We start from the raw sequence: 21,329 nt of genomic DNA, 5'->3' as shown, positions 1-21,329 counted from the left end.
GTTTGAACAGTCTCCCTGGTTGGGAGGGGCAGGGGTCTACTGCCTGTCATTTCCTCTAGTTGCTGTTACATGGGGGGACTGCCATAACAGAAGTCCCAGCTGTTGCATGCAGTTGCCGGCAGGGCAGGAGAGGACAGGAAGTAGAGGCGGCATGAAGGAAAGATGATAAAAGAGAGAGATGGTGTAGCTGGGACTGTGCTGGACGAGGGAAGGCCGAGGATAGCTAGACTGAGGGACCAAAGGGAGGAAGGAGAAGGGAAGAGGTCAGAAGGAGGTGCTTGTGGTCTGCAGAGCATGGGGGCGAGCCTTGAGGGCCTCTGGAGCGAGGATTCTGAATTCTGGTTCTAGCTCATTATATCATTTAGGGCAAACCCCGGCTGCCTTGGTCCCTTCTCCCCTCTCTGAAGTTTGAGTCATGCTAAACCTGTTGGTCTTTAGTGCCCTTCCTCTTGTTCCTCCTGGAGTCTAGGCTGGGGTGGAGGGAAATCCTGGTCATATCTGCAACGTTAAAGCCCTCTGAGAGTTCCTGTGAGGCTCGTTACCTACTACCCATTTCAGGGGTCTCGTGGTGAGGCTTCTGCTGAAGATTTTGTCATCTCTGTTTAAGCAGGCATAAAGATTTTTAGGTGGGTGACCTTTGAAATGGCGTGGGTAGTGTTTCTTTCTATCATGCTGACTAGCTGTGTGATTTGGGAAAGCTGTTATCCTCCCTGTGCCTCACTGCTCTCACCTGTAAAATGAGGATAATAAAAGTACCTCATAGATGTTGTGAAGTTAATAAGCACAAAAGGGCCTGAAACAGTGCCTAACACAGAATAAGCTCCAAATATATGTTGTCTTTTATTGGTAGTACTAATAGTTCTTATTCGTGAAGATTTTGGCATTTGCTTTGTAGGATTTCTTCTTCTTCCATTGAAAATGCAATGTCACCACATTAAATGTTGAAAAATGTATCATTTTACTCCCTACCATTGTAACAAAACATGCATCTATCACTGTAACAAAACTTGCCATTACTTTCCAAATGCATACATGTTTTACACTGTTGCAACCATAGTGTGAGCTATTTTGCCTTCTGCTATATTTGTTCAACATTATCTTATAAACTGTTATGTTGCTTATAATTATCAGAATTATCTTTAGTAGCTGCTGTCTAAAATCCTTATGGTTATTCCCTTAGCGCTCAACGTCACGTTTCACCGTCACAGATCATCTTGAACATCTTTGCTGCATGTATCTCCTTGCTTCAGTTGAATTATTTCCTGGGGATAAATTCCTAGAGGGGAATTTCCAGGCCAGAGGATATGGTCATCTTTAGGACACTGGTTCACACTGCCACTTTGCTTTCCTGGAGGGCTGGAATAATCCACAGGCCCTAAACTGTAAATTCCAGGGACAGGGGTATGGGCTTTTAAAGAGTGTAGATTCCAAGAGAGAGTCAGATTTATCTGGAGTTTCACCCTTATACTCTCAGCTCTCTGTGTGTGAGCGTGTGTGAAGTTCCCTGTGTAGGACACTGCACCTGCTCTGGACATGAGGCTTTTCCTACAAGCCATTGCTTCTGGGCAGTTCCTGCTGAGGTTACTGGGTATCCACAAAGGAGCCTTACTGGTGGCTCTTTCTACACTTCACACCTTTGCCCAAAATGTTGATTTACACAGCATAAGGACCTTTCCTTCTTCCTTTATTTGTGGAGTCAAACCTGTAGATTGTGGAGAGATCCTAGCTTTAAAAGCCTGGCTTCAAAATGTTGTTGATCTAAAACTTTGCAGGTTGGTTGCTGGAAACACTGCATGCAGAACCCATGTTTGACTCTAATGGGTTAGCCTGGGCACCTGACCATTTACCCCATGCGGACGAACTCTGATCTGACAGCCCTGGTTTACGGGATCCAGACATGGGGCCCAAATGAAGAAAGGCCTTTAAATTATATTGGGTATAAATAAGTTGATCAGTAGCCCAAGGTCTGCAAGCATGAATTGCCGTTTCTGTCCCTGTAGCCACCCCCCATGCACATGCCTCTTTTGTAGACACACAGGAGCCTGCTACTTGCATAAATGTAGGAATGGCTTTAGAGCTAGTGATTTCAGTGACCAAAGGTTTACAGACTCAATAGACGGAGTGCATTCAACCTGTGACAGCTGCTCTATTCATCTTGTAGCCCCTCCACGTGTCCTCTCTTCTGCTGCATTCCTCAGCAATCAGCTGTGACTTAACAGGGTACTCTCAGGGGTCCATTTGGAGCTAGGCCAGAGCTGCTGTCAAGAAGCATCTTGCTCCTGGGGGACCCAGGGCAAGAATTCCTTCCTGTGTAAAGTGGAGAGGTAATTCCTACCTCAGAGGTTTGATAAGAGGATTGGACGAGATGAGGTACTTGGTAATGGCAGTACTTTGTCTTTTGATCAATGCATCCCCTTGGGCAGCAAAGGTATACATTCAATACAGTAGACTGCAGGGTAAAAGTTTTTTCAAAGGAAGTTTTTTCCCCCACTGCCCTGGGGCAGTGAAGAGGAGGAGGAAGAGGTCTGAGACTGTAACCACAGTTTAGGGACAGGATTTAGCCTGGAGCCATAGTTTGGTAGAGATATTGGCCTGGCTTATCTGAGCAGACCCCAGGCCACAAGGAGAAGCCTCCATCTTGTTGAATCCACAACACTGGGAACTTGGAGTGCAGGTTGCTGTGTCTTAGGCATGCCAGGATTCTGTGGTCGTCCAGAGCCTTCCCTTCTCCATGTGGCCATTGTTCGTCAGCGTCCTGGGGAGAGGCCATCACAGATTATATGTAGCTGAGTGGTCGGGGAGAGGAGCTGGAGGGAGCATTGGATATTTGATGGAGTCTCAGGGGGTAAGAAAAGGGCTGTGTTAAAAAAAAAAAAATGAGGGCTGGACATAGGTGGGCTTAGGCTGGGCTGCCCAGTGGCCTATACCGGTGTTGTTAGAAAACCTAAGACACAGGCCTGTAGATCACCTGTCTTTACTCTACCCAGGGGCTGGTGATGGAAGCCACGATGCCAAGCCCTGAAGTTCAGTTTTGACATCAACCTACTGAGTGATCTGAAAGAAGTCACGTTCTCTCACTGGGCCTCACTTTGCGCATCTATAAAACGAGATGAGGGGGTTGGCCTGGATATTCTCTGGAGTCTCTTCCTGCCTGGGAATTCTGATGTAGCCTTGTACTCCTGCCTAATACAGCTTAATGTCTTGGCCGCAGGTGGGCCAGCCGTGTAGAGCTGGGTGACTGTCAGTGCACCCTGAGCCAGGATTGAGTCAGTTACTGGACAAATCCACACCCAGCTGACCCTTCCAGCAATTCCAGTTTCTAGGCCCCAAGTCACAAGTAAATTGGTCAGCTTGAAAACCCAATCAGTGGGAGCTGCTGTGAATCTTGGGTTCTAGGCTCCAGCAATAATCATACCAACCACTCCCACAACAGGTAATGCTTACTCAGCACTTACTGACATGCCAAGTGTGGGAAAAGTACTACATATGCATTATTTTCAGTAACTCTCACAGCAACACTTTTTCTTGCCTAATTGACCTGGTTAGACCTTCCAGCACATTGTTGAATAGATGCAGTAAGAGAGGACATCCTTGTCTTGTTTCTGATCTTAGGGGGAAAACATTCAGTCTTTCACATTCAGTCTTTAAGTATGATGTTAGCAGTGGGATTTTTGCAGATGCTCTTTATCAGGTGAGGAAGTTCCCTTCTATTCCTAGTTTGTTGAGTGTTTTTTTTTTTTATCATGCATAGGTGTTGATGTGTTTTGTCACATGCTTTTCTGTGTCTGTTGAGATGGTCATGTGGTTTTTGTCATTCTATTGATACGGTGTTTCTCAGGTATACATCACACTTGAATCCCTGGGATAAATCCCACTTGGTTGTGGTGTGTCATCCTTTTTCTATGCTGCTTGCTTCAGTTTCCTAATATTTTTGTTGAGAATTCTTATTCATAAGAGACATTGAACTATAGGGATTTTTTTCCGGCTTTATTGAGGTATAATTGGCAAATAAATCTGTAGTTTTCCTTCTCATCCTTCTCATGATGTCTTTGTCTGAATTTGGTATCAAGGTAACACAGCCTCACAGAATAAGTAGGGATGTGTTCCCTCCTCTTCAGTTTTGGGGAGAGTTTGTGAGGGTTGTATTAATTCTTCTTTAAATTTCTGGTAGAATTCACTAGTGAGACCATCTGGGCCTGGGCTTTTATTTGTGGGAAGCTTTTTGATTACTGATTCAATTTCTTTATTTGTTACAGGTCTATTCAGATTTCCTTTTTATTCCTAAGTCAGTTTTGGTAGTTTGTGTCTTCCTAGGAATTTGTCTACTTCATCTAAGTCATCGAATTTGTTGGCATACAGTTATTCATAGTATTCCCTATAATCCTTTTTATTACTCTAAGGTTGTTAGGAATATTTCTGCTTTCATTCCCAACTTTGATAATTTGGTCTTCTCTCTTTTTTTTTTCTTGGTCAGTCTAGCCAAAAGTATGGCATTTTTGTTGATCTTTTCAAAGAACCAAGTTTGGGTTCATGGATGTTCTCTATTATTTTTCTGTTCTCTATTTCATTAATTTCTGCTCTAATCTTTATTATCTTCTTCCTTCTGTTTTGCTTTAGCTTTGGGTGTAGTTTGCTTTTCTTTTTCTTAAAACCCTTTTTAGGGTGGAAGTTTAGGTTATTGATTTGGGATCTAAAGATCACATACTTTTAACATTTTAATACATACTGTCAAATTGCCCTCCAATTTAGCCTCATCAGCAGTGTATGAGAGGTGCCTGTTTCCCACACAGGATGTTATCAGTCTTTTTACATTTGTCAATATGATGGTCAAATGTGGCATCTTGTTTTAGTTTGTTTCTCTGATTACTGATGGTGTTGAGCAAATTTCATGTGTTAGTTGGCCATTCGTATTTCTTCTGTAAATTACTTGTTAATATTTTTACCCATTTTTCTATTATTTTTTGAAATAAGTTTATAGGAGTTTTTAATACTATGGATATTACTCCCTTATTATATATCATTTGCAAATATGATCTCCATGTGTCACGTGTCTTTTAATTTTACCTCTGGTATCTTCGATCATACAAAAGTTTTATGTATTTAAGTCTGTCTTTTCCTTTATGACTTCAGGTTGTTTTGCACTTAGGAAGGTCTTCATCATCCCAAGATTGTAAAAATTTTCTTTTATATTCTTTTCTTTTTTTAAAAAAAATTTATTTATTTTTGGCTGCGTTGGGTCTTCGTTTCTGTGTGCGGGCTTTCTCTAGTTGCGGTGAGCAGGCGCTACTCTTCATTGTGTGCAGGCTTCTCATCGAGGTAGCTTCTCTTGTTGTGGAGCACAGGCTCTAAGCGTGCGGGCTTCAGTAGTTGTGGCCCATGGGTTCTAGAGCGCAGGCTCAGTAGTTATGACGCACGGGCTTAGTTGCTCCATGGCATGTGGGATCTTCCCGGACCAGGGCTCGAACCCGTGTCCCCTGTGTTGGCAGGCAGATTCTTAACCACTGCGCCACCAGGAAAGCCCTGTATTCTTTTCTAAGCTGGTTCTTTAACATTTTAGTACTTGTCCCTGACAGTAAAAGATGAACAGAATCACTGTTCAACCCTCATATGTTGTAAGAAACCTTGTATCATACCCACAGGACCCTTTGAGGTCCCGGACTCTTTTTCCAAATCTATCACTTACGCTGGTGGCTTAGAATAGAAATGTGAAATTTTAGCTGCTTGTGATTATAGAGTTGTAATAATCTGTAGGCTTTGAAGTTCTAGGGAATCAGGGGAGAAGGCGGAGTAGTATTTATTGAACATCTATTAGTACAACGTAATGCTTATTGAACATCTGTTAGTGCTAAGCACTGTGATAGGAATGTATATGTGTTATCTCATTTACCATGTAAAGAGAACACATTATTATCTCCAGTCCTTAGAGGAAGAAATTGGAACTGGCTGCATTTAAAGAGGTCTTGATGCCAGAGAGGTATTGCTAGGAGTGCATGGCTGGCTGACTGCCCAGGTGGCCTATAGGGCAGCAGGCTTTCCACAGTGCAAGGTCTGGGTCTAGTGGGAGAGAGAAGGATGTACTTGGAACCAGCATTGCAGATCCAGAAATGCAGTCAGGGCTCCAAAACTGATCAGAGGGTCAGCTGACTCAGTAATAAAACTTATTTACATGCTGGAATGCTAAATCTCTGCACTACTGCAAGATTGGAACTGTCAGGTGGCTTAGAATTCTCTGGCTGCTGGCAGCACTATAAGGGAAGCCATAGTATAATCAGGGCAGCTGCTAAGTCAGAAGTCACAGCAGGGAGGTGAGTTGTACTCTAATGTTGGATGGTGTCAGGCTGTCAGGCTGATGAACCCATCCCCACAGTGTTGCAGAACTCCTTCAGGGACCTTGGTCTGATCCAGAGGTCAGGGTTCCTTTCTCCCTTGTACACCCCTGGAAGGACACATCCAGCTCCAGCCTCCACCACTCCTCTATTTATTTCCTTGTGTACTTTCTTCCTTCTTTTCTTCCTTTCCATCCAGCCATCCAACTTTTTATTTCATGCCTATTATCATCAAGGACTCTCTTGCCTTATTTTCTTGTTTTATTTTATCCTCATTCCCCCTTCCATTTCCCAACCCCACCATGGGCAGCGATTCTAAAGTGTTTAATGTGTATCTGTTTTTGCTCTTGCTAAATGGGAGCCACTGCTTCATATATATGCAATTTTTAATTTAAATTCAATTTTTTAGATTAACATACAGTAAAATTGGCCCTTTTTTGGTTCTATGAATTTATATATATGTGTGTATATATACATATATATAAAACTACCGCCACAATCCAGATGCAGAATAGTTCTATCACCCCCCAAAATCCCCCTGTAGTCACATTTTCCTCTCACCCTTCACCCCTGTTAACCACTGATCATTACTGTTGTTTTGTCTTTTTGAGAAGGCCATATAAATGGATCATACAGTATATGTATATACGTATTTTTAACTTATGTAAACGGTATTTTTTATAGCTCATTTTGATTCTATTTTTTTTAACCCAGATCTGCTTTTTCTTTTTTTTTCAATTTTTAAAAATTTGACATAACTGCAAACTTACAGAAAAGTTGCTAAAATTATACAAAGAGTTTCTGGATATCCCTGGATCCCCCTAAATTCCCAAAACGTTAACATTTTACTATATTTGCTTTTTCTTCTCTCTCTCCACGGTTGTGCCTGTGTGATATTCCAAATCATGCCCCTTTACCCCTAATTATTCAGTATGTATTTCCTAAAAACAAGGATTTTTTATATAACCATAGTATAATGATCAAATCAGGAAATCAACATTGAAAATTTTCTATTATCTCATCTACAGACCTTATGAAGATTTTGTCAGTTGTCCCAAGAATGTCCTTGTAGTAAAAGAAAATTGAAGAGCACGCATTTTATTCAGTCATCATGTCTCTTTCGGCTCTTAATCTGGAACAATGCCTGACACTTCTTTGTATTACATGACACTGAAAATATTGAAGAGTGTGGGCCAGTTGTTCTGTAAAGGCCCCTCAGTCTGAGTCTGTCTGATGTTTCCTTGTGATGAGGTTCAGGTTATGCCTTGAATAAGAATACCAGTGAACGACGCTGAGTTCTTCTCGGTACATAATATCTGGAGGCACATGCTGTTAATTCGTTCCTTACTGGCCATGTGAACTTTGATCATTTCATTATGGTGGTGCCTGCTGTTTCTCCATTATCAAGTTTGCTATTTTACCCCCCCCTTTTTTTTTTTTTTTTTTGCGGTACACGGGCCTCTCACTGCTGTGGCCTCTCTCGTTGCAGAGCACAGGCTCCGGACACGCAGGCTCAGCGGTCATGGCTCATGGGCCCAGCCGCTCCGCGGCATGCGGGATCCCCCCGGACCGGGGCATGAACCCACGTCCCCTGCATCGGCAGGCGGACTCTCAACCACTGCGCCACCAGGGAAGCCCTATTTTACCCCTTTTAATTAAAATGTGTCTTATGGGCATTTACTTTGAGATTATGTAAATACCTTATTATTCCTCATACTTTCATCCATTGATTTTTAGTGCCTATTGATGATTCTTACCTGAATTATTATTATCATGGTGGTTGGTGATCTATCATTGCTTCTACATTTATTAGTTGGCATTTTCCTGTGAGGAAGAGTTTTCCCATTTCCCTATTTTCATATATTAGTACAGAGTTGTGGATTCTTACTTTATTCAATAGTTCATAATCCTTTACTAACATTATTTATTTTGATGCTCAGACTGTCCCAGCTTTGGCCAATGAGATCCCCTTCGAGCTGGCTTCTGTGTCATTTTGGCATATCCCTTCATTCTTTGAGCATTTCCTTTCTTTTAGGCAAATCAAGATGTTCCAGGCTCCTCTTGTTAATTCTCTGACCCAGCCCTGGAATCAGCCACTTCTCCGATGAGCACTATTTCTTTTTAGTAGATAATGGTATTTAGAAACTAAGAGCTGGGCTGCAGATGCTCACCCTTGATTATAAGGTCCATCCACATTGCTGTGTGTAATCTAGTGTCTGTGGTGTTCATACCAATTTTCTCTCTCCATTAATGGTAGACTCCCACACTGCCTTCAACACTGCCTTCACACATAATGCTGTAAGGAATGGCCTTCTACATGTCCTTTATGGACCTATGTGTGTATTTATGCTGCTTCGAGGGTGCCAGATATGGGTCCAGAATGGCTGCCCCCATTTATGTTTCCACCAACAGAGCAAGAGCGACTCTACAAATACTTGGCATTAACCAACTTCCTAATTTTTGCCAAACGCGTAGATACAATGGGTGAGCTCTTTTTTAAAAAAATTAATTAATTAATTAATTAATTTACTTGACTGCGTTGAGTCTTAGTTGCAGCACACAGGATCTTTCATTGCGGTGCGCAGGCCTCTCTCTCTAGTTGTGGCACGCGGGCTCTGGAGCGCGCGGGCTTAGTTGCCCAGCGGCATGTGGGATCTTAGTTCCCCGACCAGGGATCAAACCTGTGTTCCCTGCATGGGAAGGCAGATTCTTAACCACTGGACCACCAGGGAAGTCCCTGGGTAAGCTCTTGTTTTAACGTGGTTTTCTCTGATTTCAAATGAGCTGGAGCATCTTTTCATATGCTTGATGGCCTTTGGGATTCTTCTTTGGTAAATTGTTTATTCGTAATAATTCTTTGGCTGTTTTTTCACAGGGACTCATATTTTTCTTGATGACATGGGAGGTTTCCTTATACATCCTGGATACTGATCCCTTGCGGGTCTCAGACACTGCAGACCTCTTCTCTCAATCTGTCAGCTCTCTGTTTGCTTTGCCCACGCTATCTTTTGTTTGAACAGAAGACTTTTCCCCATTGTTTTGTGCATTCTCTCACCAGTACTCTTTTTCTGTAACTATGTTAATACCCTTAGTCCCTCTGCATTTTAAATGTGCTGGTATAATTTAACTCTGCTGATTCTCCTCAGCAGTCTGTCTTATGACTTTTAGCCTCTATTAAATTCTATTAAGAATGACTTTGCCTCTTAGAGTGTAAGGCCCGCACGCAAGTATTATTCATATATTTACTCAGCAAATACATGTTGTAGACCTACTGTGTGTTAGGCACTGTGCTATATTACAGACAAGGTTTAGAGGTTATGAAACGTGCCTGTGGCTTTTCAGAGGTGGAGCCGGGATTTGAATCCTGGTCTGTGACCTTTCCTACCATGCTGCTTCCCTTGCAAATTGCATTTGGTTCCTGTAGAACTGTGTGTCAAATTTCTACATCTTTTCTAACAAATGGCCTAAGAAGGTGCAGGGCAAAGTGTTCTCCCGCAGCATCCTGAGGAGGGGAAAATCAGGAAAGGAATGGAGGTAAATGTGGCTCTGGCCATCCTGGGCCTGGCAGGCCCGGGGCCTACCTGCTGGTGACTGACCCCAGGCTGAGAGTGCAAGACCCGGAGGAGACTGGGAGGCTGCCTCAGCCTGCAGAGGAAGGTCTTTAAATAACTCCCAGGCCTGTATCATCTAATCCTTCCTGAGAAGCTCAAATCATCCTTTCCAGAAGTGCTCTAGTTCTAAGGGGCGAGAGATACAGCACGATCATCCTGGGGCTAATTTCCAGGCAAGTTGGCCTCCCGAGCCTTTCCTGGTAGTGATAACTGTGGGCAGGCGCAGTTTTCACAAATTCCAGTGGAGGGAGGGCAGCCAGTCTGGAGAAGTGCTGGGTGAGGAGGAAATCTGCGTTTGGGCCGTAACCAAACAAAGCAGAAATTCCTCCTGGGACAGTTTTTCCCCAGAGGACAAACACTGGGAAGCCTGTTTACTGGGCTTTAAAAGCCTTGATCCCTGGGCACTGCTTCTTGACTTTAGGCCTTGCATCTCTGTGGTTCCACTGCTGGTGGAAACCTCCTTGGGTCACCCCAGGACAGACGTGTACTGTTATGCCCCGAGTTCTGGGGTTTCCCAGGGTTTCCCAGTGCTCTATCCTTGTTTCTACTGCCCCCTTGAATTCTGAGCCATGACCATGTATGTATAGAAATGCACTTGAGAAGGGTTTAGATCAGTGATGTCACATCAGGTTCACTTTTAGGCTCCTTGGATCAGTTGGTGGTTTGCTGGAATCCCCATGGATTCTGAACCCTAGGATTCTGAGATAGAATCCCCATGGGCACAGTGGAGGGAGAGTGGAGGGGCACATGAGCTGTAATCTTGTCTGCTGTGTAGATGCATCCATGAACATCAGAACCCTAAAGGATTAATAAGGAAAAAATAAGGATGGCTTTTTTGCAAATCCAAGAGTGTCCTTGAGGAAGGCTGTTAGTCTCTCTGGCCTTCAGTTTCCCTTATGTGTAATGCTGGGGTTGAAATATAATTCTCGAGGTCACTCCAGCCCTGATCTGACAGGATTATCCACAGGTCTGTTTCAAGGTGGATCCTGACCCTTCGAGGTGATGGAATCTGACCTTGACTTTGCTCCCTTAGGTTTAGGCCTTGGTACCCTTGGTAACAGGATCCTGGACTGAGTGACCACCCAAGGCTTTTCTGGTGATCTTAATGACCCATATTAGACTGAGCTTTGGGGTTATTCTCTCAAGGAACAAGTGGTATTTGGTGAAATGCCTGTTTGCTCTGGCAGTGTGAGGTTTAGGTGAGGAAATAGCAACATTTTCATTAGGAGGTTAGGCTGTCCACTGCTACACAGTCTCAAATTATAGGTCTAGAATCTGGAGGAAACTCATTTAAAATTGAGGGCAGGAGATGTGCCTGTAGATCATGAATCAGGTGCTATACCTGGAAACCAAAGGCATCTTTGGAGCCCGGAAAGGAGAATGTTCTTGCCCTTGGTCGCCTTGGGTGTAGGTGTGTACTTAGGACAGCACTCTAGATTCTCAAGCATCACATAGGCAAGATGGTTCCCTACTCTGCTAGTTCACATTCTTACCTCGTAGTTGAATAAGTGCTGTGGGGTCACCACACGTTTGTGCAGCCTGTTCTGCCAGAAACTGTCCCAAGTACAAAAAGGAATGGTGTACAACTCCTGCCCTCAAGGAGACGAGGGTCTGCTGGAAGAAGCAGGGAGGTAGACTGGCACCCGCCCCCTGGGGGGGGGTTTGGATGCGTGCTTGTGAAGGTTGTGATGTTGGTACGTAAGGGGTGTTTGTAGGCAACTGGAGCAGGGACCAGTTGGCCTGAGGGAGTTGGGGGAAGCTTTGAAGTTCAAAGTCTGAACTTTGAAGGACTGTTCCCTTACCTACTTCACAAAGGTTTTTGAGGTAACTTATAAGAATACACACCATAAAAAGGGTCAACATAAATAAATTAAAACAAGAGAAAGCGAAAATGTGGCTTAAAAAGTTAAGATTCGGGAAGAGTTAAAATGTAGATATTCAGGCTCTGCAGCCCAGAATAGCTATTACATCTGTCCCTTTGCAAAAGCCAAAAGTGAAACATTGTCAGAGAGCAGCCATACACAGTAAGTTGTTTTTCTTGGTGCCTCACTCTTAAAGAGCTTCATGGGGGTGGGAGGGAGGTGGTGGTGAACAGGTGAGCCTGTAAACCAGTGTTTCTCAAAATATACTCTAGGGACCTGCATTAAAGCTACACAGAGTACTTGTAAAAAGGCACTGGACCACTGGACCACCAGGGAAGTCCCTGGGTAAGCTCTTGTTTTAACGTGGTTTTCTCTGGGACCCCAGCCCCAGACTTTGCACGTCAAAAGCTCTGGGGAGGAGGATCCAAGAATCTGCAGTTTTACACGCTTCCCCAGATGATTCTCTGTGTACTGCACAATTTGAGAACCTCTGCAATAGATGGAAACCTCAACAGTATCTTGAAAGCAAATGCAATAAAGCGAGTGAGGGTGCTTGGCCCTTGTTTGAAGGCCAGGTGAGAATTTAATGGGAGCGAGAGCAGTGCACAAGAAAAGGCAGTTCCCCTGAGGTTCATCCCTCGCCAGGTCACTTGCAGGTCATATTTTGGAAGACCTACACAGTGTGGCAGTCCAGGCACACGGCAGGGCCACGCCTCAGCGCAGAGATGGATGAAGGAGCAGCTGGCCCCACTATGCCCTATTGGCCCAGCTTCCCCTTGGCCACCTGGGTTCTGCTCTGCAGCCTTCCTCTGGCAGGATCTTTTATTTTTTGAACAAATATTTTGTTTTTCTCTGTGCCCCCAAATGCAGGGTTCTGAGACCACAAATGTGCTCTGCTTCCTGTTGAAAAAGTGTTTTTCCCCCCAGGGTCTAATAGTGGCTTGGATGGTGAGTTGGCAGAAAGAACAGTGGGTGTTGAAATTGTATTCTGCACGCACTGTGCCCAAGACATATCAAGTCAGCCTTTGGAATAGATTATTCCTGTTTTCTGGTCACGGAGTTGTATGTTTTGAAGTCTTTATTTTGGAAGATACTTCTTCATTGAGAAAGGGATGAAGGAGGGGTCACAATTGTTGTCCTTGGGTTATATTTTTAAATATTTATTTTTCAATTTTAAAGATATACCGAAAGGTATAAAGAAAAATACCCTGAACATCTGGTTTAAGAAATAAATCATTTCCAGTACTTTTGAAGCCTTTGTGATTTAGATTTTAAAACCCAATAAGACATGATTAACGTGAGCCTTGAGCAGTCCCATCTGGTGGCTCTCTGTCCTGCGCTCCTCCATCAGGTTTTCTTGAGATTTATTGAAATCCTCTTGGTTGCTTGCATTGGTGGCAGGGAGAATAGCTGTGCACCATTCACTCAGCTCAGAGTTGTTGGCGTACTCCGTGTCCATGGCAGCCAAGTGGACACTCACAACTCTTCTCCCAGAGAGGAGCTGAGGGGCCCAGTGGAGTCAACTGCTTCTCTGCAAAGCTTTTCTTGACTCTGTTCCCTGGCCCCGGAGTTGACTCCCCTTCCTTTGTGCCATTTCAGCTGTTCTCACCACTGTCACCCTCATGTCATTGTTTGCTTTGCTGGTCTCCCCCCTGCCAAGGGCAAAGACCTGTTCTTAACCCAGCCCCACTGCTGCATGCCTGGCACCAACTGGCATGTGGTGTGTGCTAACCAGGTGCATGGTTGAATGGATGTGGTGCTATGAGTGTTTAAAGAAGGCAGAGGAAAAGTAAGAACCAACCTTGAGTGGTCTGAGAAGGCTTCCTAGGGGAGGTGATGTTTGAGCTGAGGCCAGGCAGCTGTTGGATTGGTGATAAGGAAGTCCTTGGAGAATTCTGGAGAGCTTCTCTTCCCTGAAGGACTGGGGAGAAGATTTGGAATGAGCCCCATGCAGTAGACAGTGCTTCTCATTTTTAGTGTAAGGGGTTACAAGGGGCATCATGAGTTGGTGGGACCAATGCAGACAACTGTCATTCCCAAATCTGGGGATTTAGTAGTGCCTGGCTTGGCTTCCAGCATACATCTGGCCGCCGGAAGACTGGTACAGAGAAAAATGGCTCACCCACAAGAGCCTGAGGAACAACACTGTAGTGGGGCTGAGGGGTGGGCAGTGGGAGGAATGGCTTGAAGGGGGGCTATGCCATACTGTTAGGTCTGAGGCTTGACCAAGGAAGAGATTCCAACATCTCAGCTTGTTGAACCACAAAGCTAGTTCCCAAATCAGTGAATTTCATTGCTCAAGAAAAAAATTGTTTTTAAACTTGGAGGCCTGACCCATGGCTGCAAGTAAGGGTTTTTTAAAAAATTAAATTAAAAAAGATCAATCCAGCATCAAAATCCACTGTGATCATTTCATAAAAGAAAGGGGATTTTAACATTTAAAGAGTAAGAAGCACTTCATCTTGGAAGAATGGGCATTCTGATATATTGATTACATTGAGCTTAATGAAGGACCACTTACATTATCTTTGACCATTTTGTCTCAGGCTCATGAAACATTGTCACCACTCCACAACAGGCCAAGGACTGTCTTGACCCATTGGCTGGTCAGTTGGGAAGCAGTGGCTAGACGTTCCAGCCTCTTTGGCTGAGGCTAGAGGAATGAACGAGTGGTTCAGCCAGCCTGGAAGTGAGGCAGGGAGTCTGTGCTGGGCTGGCTCTGGATTCACAGGGCTTTTGATGGAGGGGCATATGTGTGTTTGGGTTTGCCGTGCTGGGCGAGGGAGCAGTGGAATCTGTCTGAGTTGAGTTCACACATTGAAGTTATTGAGCGACTTACATGCAAGGCTGTGACCTAGACTCCCAGCTGAGAGGCCCACGTGGCAGGGCTTTAGTGGGGGGAGCCGAGGACAGGCTCACATCTGCTCATCTGCTTACGTAACCCTGCTTCCCAGCTCTTAGAGCCAAGAAAACACACAAGCCGGCCCAGCAGGGCCGAGGGCTTGTGGTAGCACGCGCCACGCGCTGCACAGCAAGGGGGCCTTGGCTCGGCCCGAGGACCGTCAGGAAGCCTCAGCCCTCTGCTTCCTCCCCCACGCCTCTCCCGAGGCCCCCACGGTGGCTCTGAGACCTGCTGGCAGGTCAGTGTGGTTCTAGGCAGAGCTGGTCACTGCCCTCTTGGAGTCTGAGCTCTTTGGACTTTCTAATTAGGGCAAAGCCAGGTGTGCCATGAAGGACGTCCCCTGCCTCGTGGCAGGAGGTGTGCTGGGCATGCAGGGAGGCCTCCCGGCTAGCGCCGGCTCCAGGAAAACATTCAGCCCCGGATCTGGAGCCACCACAGCTGCCAAGCACTGACCCGTCTCAGGGGTGTGAACGGGGAGGGGCGGTTCTCAGAGCGGTGGCAGCTTCCAGGGGAGCAGGCAGGGAAAAGAATTGCCAGATTGGGCCAGAAGGGCAAGATGGGGGTCAGGGTGCTCTAGATGTGTGGGAGACAGGGCAGGGTTGTGAGAGGGCACAGGGAGGAGTAGGGGAGTGAGAAAGAGGCTGTTTGGTGATCAAGCTCTGCATGGAGCCACTGGGGCAGCAAGTCCCTCGGACAGCCTTGAACCAGGGTGGTTTTCACGTGGGTCCTGCCACGCTCAGCAGGGGGCTCCTTGAAGTCAGGAACTGTCCTGTCCATCCCATCACCTCCCGCCTCCCTGACCTGGCACACAGTAGGTGTCCAGAAAGTATTGTTTGAAACGAATTGAAAGCGGCCTTGACACACCACAGAAAACGTTTATGTTAAACAAACTCTTCTGGCTTGATGGTTGAGTAGGCTCCCGTGGATGGACGGTCACATGCTGTTAACCCCTATGCGGGGGCTGAAGGAAGAGGAGGGGGATAGAAGATGGACCACCCAGGTTATCAGCTCCCATAATTGGGTAGACAGTGTTATCAGTTGCTGAAGGAACTCTGGAGCAGAAGCGGATTGGCCATAGGTGGTGGTGGTGGTGGTGGTGGTGGTGAGGTTAAATAAGTGTTCATGTGAGTTCCAGTCCCTGCAGTTTGCAAACGGAAGCCAGTATCCTGAGAGCGGCTGGCTGGTAGTCGCCCAAAGATCATCCAACAAGTCACTTGTAGAGCTGAACTAGGACCCAGGCAGCCTTTCTCCTGACCAGGAAACTACCTCAGGACCATCTTTCTGGAACTGCTGAAGGGGCGAAATTAAGACGCTTCTAGCCTGCAGGTGTCTGCTCCAGGGAGGGTGGGCAGACCAAGTGTGAATTCCTGTTTTCTGGGTTGGTTTCAGAAGTTGTGAGAAGTTTGGTGGGGTGACAGTCCAGATGCCTCTTGAGTTCCCCAAAATGGAGCTATGTTTAGCAGCATCTTCAGAACCAAAGGTGGGGCAGGCTGGGGATGGGGTGCAGATGTCGTGGGGCCTTCTGAAGTGAGAAGAGCCCAATGACAGGTCTTCTTTTCATGTTTTTCACAAGCACCCTGTGCAGCAGGGTCTCCCAAAAGGCTTTGCCCAAGGTTGGGGAGTAGAGCAACCCAGGCCTGCTGGACCCTGTGGGAAAGGGCTCCCTCCATGAAAGCCCCAAGGCTTGTGAAGATGGGCGGTCCGGCTCCCCTCTGCCCATCTTGCCCGATAAGAATCCCTTGGGCTCCTTGTTATTTACGTGGGTCCTTCCCAAGATCTACCGAGTCAGGTTCTCTAGGGGAGAGGCCTGAGATTCCATATTTTTACTGATTACTTCACATGATTCTGATGATAGAATGTGTTCACACTCCTCACATTTTTCTGTAGAGACAATGGCCAGGCTGACCCCTTACTTGGTTCTGGGACATAGTACCTACTCACCTGAGGGCACCCTGGGAGGTTGGAGCTGGGTCAGCAGGCAGTCACGTGAGGGACTGATCTGTGAGGCCTCTGTTCCTCCAGAGACCGAGGTGCACGGCCAGGCAGAGACTAGGGCTTTTGATCCCTGAAGACCCCCTTCCTGCCGCACGGGGTCTGCCGTCTGAGCTCTGTGGGAATGAGGAGAGCAAAAGGACAAGGCCAGACTGGGGCTTTGATTTTAAGATCCTAGTCTCTCAATGACGTTAGAGGGAAGAGGGAAGAGCGTTTCTGGCGAAGGGAAAAGTGTGGGCATAGGCACAGTTTATTGGAACGGGAAGGAGGGTAGAGCTGAGACTGAAGGGCCTTGTTGCCAAGCTAAGAGGCTTAGCCCTACCTTGTCCAAGGCTATAGCCTTAGAGCCATCAGAGGGTTTTAGCAGGAAAGTGATAGGATCAGAGCTGTGTCTCAGAAGAAAATGAACTAACGTGAGCGGGTGCTGTGATGATAGAACTGGGTCAGCGTCAGTGGCAGGGAAGGTGTGAGGAGTCCTGGGGATCCAGGAGAGGGGAGAAGAGGAGGAGATGCAGGTCCATACCTGCTGATAGGCAAGGGGAGCGAGAGTCACAGCTTCCTTTTCTTGGGCTGCCTCATTTCAGGAGGGTGAGTGATCCCTGAAGACAAGAGGTGCTTGGAGAGCTACATACTGTTGACAAACAAACAGGGCGACAGAGGGCTGCACACTGGACCCTGGGTGGTTCTCACCAGCATGTTTCAGGTGAACTTGCTCTGAGTTTGTGGCCTGGGTCTGGCTTCTGTTCTGTAGTGTTTAGGTTCCTTCCTTTGTTCCTGTGGATAGTTTTCTCCATAGGTAAAGCTGGTTATGCTAGAGTAACGGTTCCTAAAGTATGTTCCCTGATAAAATGATTCTATGGCCAAATAAGTTTAGGAAGTGGTGAGATAGATAAAGTGAACTTCTTGACTGCACAGCTTCTCAGAGCTTTTGGTATGCATTATGACTTCCCAGAAGCAAGATTTAGTATGCAGCGTTCCCAAACTTATTTGACCAGGGGACGTGTTCTTCCATTGAGCATCTCACTGGGACTAGTGTTTCCTGGAACCCACTTTGAGAAAGTCTGGCCTACAGGGAATACTGGGGACCTGGGTTCAAGTGTTGACTCTGTTCCCAATTCCCTGTGTGTCCCTAGGCTAGTCATCTTTCTCCTGCCCTCCCCACGTGTGCTGTGGCAGGGGTGGTTGTCAGACTTGGAGGAGTGAGGTCCTCTCTCAGCTCCACCTGTTTCTACTTGGGAGACGGGGACTTTCATGCCTGTATCTGGATCTTCACCCTTGCCTTTTCCTCTACTCCTAACCTGCTACTACTTCACAAGCCACCACCCACATCTCATCAATTTGTCTTCTGAGCCCAGAGCTCTCTTACTAACTTAGTTCTCTCATTTGGAGCCATGTTCTTCTAGGCCAGAAACTTTGGAGTTGCCCCTGACTTTTCCTCCCTTCTTCATCCCCTGCTTATTCTAAGCACTCTTCTTTGATGTTTGTTCTGGCTGTTTCTTCTCTCTGCTTCCCCTTAGTTCCTCCAGTCCCTACCCGTCGAGTTTGTTTCATCTGTGCATCACTTCCCTTCCTGAGACATGGGTTACTCATGCCACTCTCTGCCGCCTTGTAATTTCAGGCTCATTTCCTCCACAGGGACCTCCCCAACACACACGCACACTTTCCCCCGACTAGGTTAGGTTCAGAGAGATGATGTAAGTCATTTGTCCAAGGCCACACAGCTGGGAGGTGGCAGAGTTTCAACCTCAGGATTTCTGACAAAGTGCTTTCTCAGCCATGCTTTCTGATCCTTACTACAGCTTGTCAGGAAGTCTGAGCAGGAATTACTCCATTTCCATTTTTCAGTTGAGCAACATAATCTGAGAGGAGTGGGTCCTAGGAAGGTGAAGTGCTTCAGGGTGACCAGCTGTCTGGGTTTGCCTGATACTGAAGGGTTTCCTGGGATGGTCAGTCATGCTAGTTCTGGACATGGTACCCAGTGCTGGGCCTGAGTGCCTTTTCCACAGCCACACTGCCTCCCAGGAGGAGATGCTTCCAGCGGTAGCAGCCTGGCCACCTGCAGAGTCCCGTGGCCTGATATCTTCTCCTTCCCTCCACCTCTCTAGTTGGCCCCATGCTGATTGAGTTTAACAAAGCTGTGGACCTGAAGCTTGTGGAGGAACAGAACCCAAAGGTGAAGGTGGGTGGTCGCTATACCCCCAAGGACTGCATCTCTCCTCACAAGGTGGCCATCATCATTCCGTTCCGCAACCGGCAGGAACACCTCAAGTACTGGCTGTATTATTTGCACCCAATCCTACAGCGTCAGCAGTTGGACTATGGCATCTATGTTATCAACCAGGTGAGGTCTGGGAAGGTGGAGGGAGGAAGGGAAGGAGTGTACACGTGTGTGCATGTGCGTGCGTGTGTGTGTGTGCACGCGTGCATGCGCGTGCTTGTGTACTCAAATATGTGAGTAATGAGGGGTGAAGGAATGGAAGTGATTTTTTAGACATCTGGCATTTTGCAACTCCACTACCACCCCCACCCCCCTCCTTATCTTGGTGCAAATGAGCTAAATGCCATACAGTGTTGTTTTGTTTTGTTTTTTCCCAAGAGTATAACTTTGGTGTTTCAAGTTTATCCTGAATACCTAAATTCCTATCTTTAGACTATAACCTCCCAGTTGGAATAACACATCTAACTTATCTGTATACCAAATTCCCTTGAAATTCATCTGAAGAGACAGGATGCATTTCCATTTCTAAAAGGTCCAGTGTCCATTTCATTTCAAGTTAAACTCTGGGTCTGCTTGTAGTAAGTTAGCTTGAGTAGTAAGATTACTAGCAGTTGACAGCTTCCATCAAAGTTGAGGGACTTGGTGGGCCTTCCTTGGACCAGAAGACTTGCTTAAGAGAAACCCTGCCATCAAGGAACACTTGTCTGATGCCAGTGAGCACGTGTTGACCATGGCAAGATTCAGGAGCCCGTTATTAAAGCAACGGCAGTGAGCGCCTGGGAGAGGAAGCCACCAGCACCAGGGGCCAGCAGAGATTACGAGGAACAGGCCACGCCAGCTGCATCCCCTTTCCGCCTTTGACAGTTGTTTTACCAGTAGATGAATGATACACTGTAGACACCGTGTCAGATCTTATTCATCAAGGCATCTGGTGGCCTCCCACAAATCTGCCTGAGCAGAGGAGAGACAGCTGTGGTCTGGATGGCATATAAACTAGATTAAAATATATACTTGGGTAAAGAGTGTAAAAGATAGTTAGTGATGATGCCAAGTTTTTGAATTTAGGTGATTGTGGTCAAGGAAGACTTGGTGTGGGCGCCCGGGGGGAGAACGCGAATCTATAGAAAGCTTGTATTTTAGGTGAATGTGAGATTTCCCTTCGATTATGAAGTCAAAACAAATATTGGACCAGTGAAATTTAGCCACTATCTTAAATTCCTATGACATGCTTATATAGATATTCCCCACGTTTCCAATAACAGATTTCCAAATGTCCTATACCAGCTCTTTGCTCCTGCCCGCCCCAGTCCAAGCTGGCAGAACAACTAAGCAAGCCAGCTTGGACCAGTGGCCCCGCTGTGCCGGCTGACACTGGACACTGCCTAAGATGGGGCTTCTCCCAAAGTGTGCTTTCCGAAACGGAGATCTGAGGCCAAATGCATCTGAGGAATGCTGGACTGAACAACATGAAGCAGGTTTCGTTCCTGCAGAGCCTTCAGTACTGGTGTACATTACAGCCTCCAGAAGGACTCCGCACATAGTGTTTCCTGAGCTCATCTGACTGGAGAGCCGTTTTCCAAGAACCATCTCAAGCGAAGAGTGTTCCGTGAATTGAACGTTGGGGAAAGCAGGCCTACATTAACACCTCCTCCCCTCCCACCTTCTTACTTTCCCTAGGATACTGAGAAACACCCCCAATTCCTATCTTTTCCCACATGTATCTCAGCATCGGAAGTATTTTATTTTTCGTTTTTCAAACATTTACGTCTTTTTTTTCTTCTTCTTCTTTATGCAGGTTTTTAATTGTAAAATACGATATGCCTACTGAGAAGTGCACAGAACAAAACTGTCAATGTAACAAATAAAAAGAGGACACTTACATAACCACTACTCGAATCTGAAAGTATTGATACTTGTCAGCATCTTAAAAACCTCCCATCTCCTTTTCTCATCAAAAGCTCCTTCTCTCTTCCCGGTTAAACACCATCCTCACTTCTTGACAATCATTTCCTTTAACCTGCATGCATCCCTAACAAAAGAGTTTAGTTTTGTCAACATCTAACTTTATTATTATTTTTCACACACACACTGTATTTTATTTTTACAAGAGAAAAGCATTGTAACATTTACTTCTTTTTTTCCTTTAGTCTTGTCTGTATTGTCATCTCTCCCCCACCCCATCCCCCCTACCCCTGCCCCGGTGCATGTCTTTTTGCTTCTTCATCTTTTCCTTCTCTTCCAAGGGTTAACTTTTCACCTTTGGTGAATAATTTCCTCTTTATCTCCCTCTCCCCCAGTTAATCTAACTTCTTCTGCTCCAGCTCCGCCCTGATTATTTCTTGGGGAAAATATGATCTGACTTCCAGGTAACCAAGTCATAAAGAAACTTGAAGTCTGCTCTGCCTTTCCAGTGAAGAA

The 21,329-nt window shown here is 46.0% G+C and overlaps 1 protein-coding gene across 3 annotated transcripts in view; it reads left to right on the top strand.

Moving 5' to 3' along the window:
- B4GALT1 (beta-1,4-galactosyltransferase 1) overlaps nt 1–21,329 on the top strand; it is a gene marked incomplete at its 5' end in the record, with an annotated part of 49,413 nt that overhangs the window by 8,136 nt on the left and 19,948 nt on the right. For 2 of the 3 annotated variants that reach the window (XM_082656555.1, XM_082656556.1), the window contains one exon: nt 18,799–19,034. In XM_082656555.1, the coding sequence (XP_082512681.1) occupies nt 18,799–19,034 (236 nt within the window). Of the gene's footprint in view, nt 1–18,798; nt 19,035–20,706; nt 20,932–21,329 lie in introns of those variants that run through there. The other variant, XM_082656557.1, reaches the window with a different exon arrangement.

This window comes from Grampus griseus (assembly GCF_964374135.1).
Source record: "Grampus griseus genome assembly, chromosome: 6".
Classification (NCBI taxonomy): domain Eukaryota; kingdom Metazoa; phylum Chordata; class Mammalia; order Artiodactyla; family Delphinidae; genus Grampus; species Grampus griseus.
Note: the sequence above shows the minus strand (reverse complement) of the source record. Positions and strands in the feature narration are given on the sequence as shown.